Source organism: Cydia pomonella, chromosome 13 (assembly GCF_033807575.1).
Source record: "Cydia pomonella isolate Wapato2018A chromosome 13, ilCydPomo1, whole genome shotgun sequence".
NCBI lineage: Eukaryota > Metazoa > Arthropoda > Insecta > Lepidoptera > Tortricidae > Cydia > Cydia pomonella.
The window spans coordinates 9,472,226-9,478,993 of NC_084715.1; the positions used below are offsets into that span (position 1 = coordinate 9,472,226).

General features: G+C 32.6%; 1 protein-coding gene across 1 annotated transcript; it reads left to right on the forward strand.

Annotated features, from left to right (window-relative positions):
• Nucleotides 1–480: 480 nt before the first annotated feature.
• On the forward strand, nt 481–5,801 carry LOC133524145 (charged multivesicular body protein 2b-B). The gene is made up of 6 exons (XM_061860002.1): nt 481–650; nt 774–865; nt 1,605–1,721; nt 2,504–2,684; nt 4,148–4,254; nt 5,513–5,801. Exons 1-6 carry the CDS (start codon nt 617–619, stop codon nt 5,603–5,605), a joined length of 624 nt encoding a protein of 207 aa, XP_061715986.1. The 5' UTR covers nt 481–616; the 3' UTR covers nt 5,606–5,801.
• Nucleotides 5,802–6,768: the final 967 nt, after the last annotated feature.

Consider the following 6,768-nt stretch of genomic DNA (forward strand, 5'->3'; position numbering starts at 1 on the left):
GTGGTTATCCTATATCCTCCAATGGCTGGCATAAACCTGCAAATTGCAATAAATTGTGATTGGTGATACTACTAAATTCTTTCTTTTTTTCTATACTATACCTACTTAACTATAGTACTTAAATAAAGAAACGTACCTAGGAATTTCTCAGTAGGTGTAAGTTACGAATAAATCGTGCTATTTTAATTGAAATTGGTAATATGCTTTATAACTAAGATACTTTACGATTGTTAGGAAATATCATAAATACTTAATTACTTACAGTTTGGCAAGCCATTTCCGTCAGTAGAAAAAGGCGTCAAATAAAAAAAAGTTAAGCACGAAAGGCTTGTTCTCCCATAGAAAATTAGATACTTAGCGCCGTTTTCTACTGACAAAGTGGGTTTTCAAGAGTATAATTTATTTTTGCAATGTTATGTGATCTGTGTACAACTCGGACCGCCAAAATAGTGACAGCTGTCACTTAGACAGCTGTCACTATTTGACAGTGACAATTATCAGCAAGGTACTATACGAGCGAATCCGGATTTTATTGTATTAGTCATCGTTTAGATTTGTTTTGCAATACTTTGATAGTATAAAAATTCAACTTTATATTGGCCTGTCGTTATCCAATATGAATTTCTTTAGGAAAGAGCCCACTGTTAAAGGTATGTGTTATTTTAACAACTAATTATCTACATTGCTATGAGTAAGGTTCTCCAAAGTTAATCCATTATCTACTAAGTATATTTGGTCAAAAGTTGGGTTATAATAATCTTCCGTATTTACAGAACAGCAGAGACAAAATGACCGGGAACTGCGCAAAGCTACCAGAGAGCTCGATAGGGATAAGGCCACGCTAGAGAGAGAAGAAAAGAAACTGGTAACTGTCTTAAGTTTTAGGCCAGAAACTCACCCACAGCCTCAGGGACTTGCTCAAGATTTATTGAACATTAGCTTCTTGAACCATTTCACTTAAGTGAACAGTTTTTTATCATCTTTTCCTTGCCTGAGCGCACCAGAGGCACATCTACACTGGGCGTTTTGTGTGCGAGGAAATTGCCTTGCGCATATTCTCGCTTTGTGTGGATCCGCCTATTGGTTCCTTATGGCCCAGTGTTTTCATTGGTTCCTTATGGGGCACTATCCTTTACCACAGATCTCCAAAACATCTGAAGGTAGTTTAACCTTTAAGCACTTAGAATTTTTTATCGAGCATGTCACCGCTGGTACAAAGTTACACGAAATTTTGTCTTGTGTATCAGATTACGGCTAAATGAGCTGGATATTGCATGATATATCAGTCTATGGCTGTTAAAAGGTCAACAGCCCACAACTGTTATAACTACAATATCTTTAATATAATCTGTGATTCTGTATGCTTATTTACTATAACAAATATATTTTTACTGTATTAATAGAAACACTTCTTATAATTTTGTTGTAATTATTACCATAATTGAGTTTAATATTTTCATCATGTTAGATTATTGGTGATGTTAAAATGAATTAAATAAGAACATCACAGCAAAAAGTATAGTTAGCAAATGTTTAAAAAAAATCACTAATCATTCAAAAACCCTATAGGCAAACTCTTATCCTAATCATTTAACAATTTACAGGAAATGGAAATAAAAAAAATGGCAAAAGAAGGAAATAATGAGGGTTGTAAAATACTAGCAAAGCAGTTGGTGCAGCTGCGGAAACAGAAGACAAGAATATATGCGGCTAATAGCAAGGTAAGTTGTGAAATATGACAATGTTATAACTTCGCACTTGAATGCTAATTTTAAAAAGTGACTCATAATGTCTAATGTACAGTGGATTTAATTTATTATGACCTTGGTTGTAGCGCTTGGAAGTTCGATGTAGATATTGCGAGTCTGCTAAAAGACAAAAAGCTTTACTTTCTTATCTATAGTTTACATCCACGGATGTTTAGCAATTGTGGTGACCTTTTGTTTATGGGTAGATAGGGATATAGCATGAATATGCATTCGAAACGTACTACGTATCGGAGTAAATTTTATTAATATATGTCATCTCTTTACATTTGCCTATAACAACTTCCAGATAACACAACACTGTTACAGTGGTCATTGTTGTTAAGGTAAATTATTTTTTTATATTTGAAAAACTTTGGGTAATATTCTCTAATTAAATCCAAAGGATTGTAATATTTTAAATGTAAAATTTAAGAAAAAGTTTCAATTACTTCCTCAATTAATGATGGAATTGATATAGAAGATTGCAAGGACCATAAAATATGGAAGCCTACAATTTCTGCCTAGCTACACTTTTGGAAAATGGTTTCCTTTTGTTTGAGACATTAATATAGTGGTGCTACTTGTGATAAGACATTTGCTGCCAGCAGTTTCAATAATAATTTTCTATCAAATCTATATAATTACCCTGGACTTATTGTTTTTTTATCGTGTTTATAGTACCACTGACATAAAAAAGTTTAAATTTTTTATCTCTTTCCTAACATATTCATATAACCCTTGTTTTTGTTTTCCAGATATCCAATGTCCAAATGACTAACAAAACCATGGGTGCCAACATAGCCATAGCTGGGGCCATGGGTACCACAGCCAAGACCATGGGCAGCATAAATAAGGTTATGAACCCGCACCAGATTGCCAAGGACATGGAAGCATTCAAACAAGCTAATGCCAGACTGGACATGACAGATGAAATGAGTAAGTTTTTTTATATATGTGTTTAATTACCATGTTGGTGGCAAACAAGCTTACAACCGCTGTTAGTGCAGATGATAAGAGGGGGAGATTCCAAGGGAGTCTCATTCGCGTTGCTGACCCTTTTACAAATCTATATACAAATACATATATCTTTTACAAATATATATACGACACAAGCTACTTATACTAAGAATCCTACAATGTTTTTTTATTAGATATAAGATATTAAAATATTGTTTTTTTTCTTCTCTGAACTCCCCATCGGCACACAAACCTCCTTAAGGTTTTGCCTATGACGGGTCTTGTATTAAATTCTAGCTAGACTGTAACTTTTTATTTTATTAAAAAAAAAAAAAATATATATATATATATATATACTCCTTTGTTGAAATACTAAAGTAAGAGTAGTGCCTAAAAAACAATGGCAAGGAGTTTATTCCACAACTGGACTGTTTGTAGAAGGAGATGATTTAAATTTGCTTCTATAACGTCCAAGTCCTTGATGAAGCCAGTTTAGCAATAATTAATTCATACCAGAATGAAAGATTTTCATTAAGCACTATTGGGCATTCCAGCGAAAGTGTCATTTATCCAACATTTCGCTGACGCGCGACGCCATTTTTTATATCTTCTGATAAAGCTAAGAAGTCGATCTTGTAAACCAAAAGTTGACTTTAACTTCATAAGCATACCCCGGGGTTTTCGGTGCAGGAATGTTTTACACTAGCCAAAAAACAGGTTAAAACTATAAAAACCAATACTATTTTAATATTTCTAAGCGCATTTGAAGCTTACCTTCTATTTTTAATTCATAGTTTGGTAATTATTTTACAATAGACAAAGTTATAAATACAAGAAAACATTCCCGCACCGAAAACCCCGGGGTATGTTCATAAGTATATTCTACAATTTAAAGCAGGATATTAAGGTAGTTGATATATCATCGGTTGACAATATGATTGGGCAATATCCATTTTTGAGCAAAATCCTTTTTTAATGCTTCCTCAAATAACAAAATATGCTATAATTGACACTCATCGTCATTGGATATTATACACTCTAATAAAGAAATTTATAACAAGACTTGTGACTTATCCAAAACTTTGTATCAAGTCATATATGTTTCGTTTAACATTAATAGAAATGCTTTTATTTCATGATTACTACTATATTCAAAGTTCTTGTATAATACTATAAATAGTAAACATGAGTTAAATATTTCCTTAATATATTTGTTTTCCAAAAATATTTTTTTGTTTCTTTTCGCTCTCCTGCAAACCAATGTAAGTGGCGTATGGCACAAACGTATTCTCACCGGACGATATGCGTCACGTCGCTGACAAACGTTGTCTTTATGGCGGATTGCCCAAACTATAAAACATAATGAAGTTAATATTGTCAGAAATGCATAATGTCCTAATCAAGAAGAATTTGAACTAAGTACATATTTGTCTATTTTTTAGTTAATGACACACTGGACGACATAATGGCCGAGTCCGGAGACGAAGAGGAGACTGAGGGCGTTGTCAACAAGGTCCTTGACGAAATAGGCATCGAGATCAGTGGAAAGGTATGTAGTTGATAGGAACCCACCTTAAGGCTAAGGATGTTGTAATTATGAGAATTAACCTTTTTTGAGGCCGCATAAAACAACAAAAGCTAAAAAGTTTTGCATAAACGAAAATCATATTTGAACCATATGCTTCATTCCAATGAAATAACGAAAAATGTAGTTGTAGTTATATTATGCATGAAAAAGGATTATTGGAATAAGTAATGCATTGGCGTAAAAGGAGAACGTAAAATATTGGCAAATGCGCGTTGTTTTTAAATTAGTCCAGCTTAGAAGTTACTTCTATTTAAATGTCAGACAACTATTGCTTGCATATATTACTTTATATTTTTCAACGAGCAAAAATCAACTCACTGCCACGTATCTACTAACTCTAAAACTCAAAAAATAGAAGATTGCGATCAGATATTCCACTCCAGTTAGTATGAAAAAATTAAGTTTTTCGATATTGATTTATGTAATCCCAGAGATAAAAGTATTTTATAAATTAAATTCAGCACTAAAGAGATGGTTCGAGTATTTTACCTGTATAAATTTACAGGAAAAAATGACGTCATTGTGATAGCGTAGGATGCAAGATATAGATACTACTTATCTCTAGACATGATTTTTTTTCCTAATTACCTATATAATTTTCGAATAAGTTTGTAAGAAATAAGTAAATGTTATATCGACGGTTTTTCATTGGTGCAGGTGTTCATGACATGGTCTGTAGTTCAAGTTCTCAGTTTCTTTGCTCCAAATAACTGCATTTGGGTTGGATATTATAAGAAGGTTAATATTATGTCTAATTTTAACTATTTTGAGTTGGTTGGACTTTATTATGATTTAAACGGAAACGCTTGCTTTCAGACCTTATTATTAAAAAAAGTCCTAAACAAATGGTATGTGCCTGTACGCATGTTTAATGTTTATATTGTTCATGTATGTCCTCTAAACGCAAATGCCGGTTTTTAAATGATCTTAATAAACGAATAATCCGTATGAAATACGAGTGAGCCATAGCCAAAAAGGTTAAGTAAATCTCTTATCGAAATATACATAGTAGTACTATAGTCTATAATAAATATAGTCTTGGTTACTATAAAAATGTATAAAAGTTTTCAGTGGTCTTTGTGATAGCATTAAAATTTTGCGAAATAGTATATAAATAACCCTATAACGTTTTTCGGTCAATCGGTCTAATTTCCTACTTTTCGCACGTGTATCATTATGTACAATTTTTTTTTTTCTTATAAAAGATTTATATTTTCAGATGGCAAACGCCCCATCGGTGAGCCGCGGCAAGCTCGGCGAGACCACGGCGGACAAAGACATTATGGCGCAGCTAGCCAAACTCAAGTCCTAAGGAGGACTTTATTGGCCCTATTCAACGAGATTATTTCACGATTCATCGGCTTCTTGTTTCTCAGATTATTGTTCTCGACGGGAACGCTACCTCAAACACCGTAAATCGTAATTTCGTCTATTTTCCTCTCTGTCATACATGTTTGGGCGACAAAGAAAAAAATAGACAAAGCTTTGGATTTGGATATTCGTGGATAGTCCTGATATGTGGCCTAATTTTTGCCAATTCACTCAATAAAATTTTGAATTTAAGTGACAAAAGTTGACAACATCTGAACGGTTGCTGTTTCACTCGATTTTGATTACATCGGTATTTATCAGTACGTAAAAAAATTTAATTGAACTATTGAAATATCGTTTCACTCGCTTATGAAACCCGAGAAACAAGAATCGAATTGTATTGTGATCTAATCTTTGAGAGCTGAATTTGAATAAAAGATGAAGTGGAAGTGTGAGGTATCTCCTTTACGTGGACTACAAACAGTATCGAACCTCCAAATCAGGTATGGTTTCTTCCAAATAACTTTAAAAATAAAACATCAGTTTTATTGAACAAGTAGTAATGCCGTATGTTATCTACTCTTATGGTCAAATTCTCGATGATTTCGAGTTATACGAAAATTTAAGAGTTTGTATAAAATATTTATATTTTTTATTTAAGTGGCTAAAAAATAGGAAAGTTGCATAAGGAATATGAAAAAATCTATTAAAATAATTAAATATGCAACATTGACAAATCATTCGAAACAACGCCCTAGACTTTTGTTTTTTTTTTTAACTTGAAGTCTGTGACGTTGGTTTAATATTCTCATGGAGAAGTTTTGAGGAACGCAAAAAAAAAGGTTGATTATTGGATTGCAGCACCTAAAGTGATTTCTAAATTAGCAATTAAACTTTTTTTTGCGTTCGTCTAAATTTGTACATGTATAATAGCGTTAAAATATTTGTAATCTTAATGGCATCGAGAATTGGGTTGAGTTATTGTTTTATTTTTAATTTATACTTGTTATCGTTACATTAAGTTAATACACGTGACGTGATTTTGGCCAGAGCGACTTTGTATTTTGATATTAGACATTTTCTTGGTCCTATATTTTTAACGAATTATTGAACAATTGTGCAATTGTACTTTTGATTTGTTTATAATTACCAGTTTCCTATATT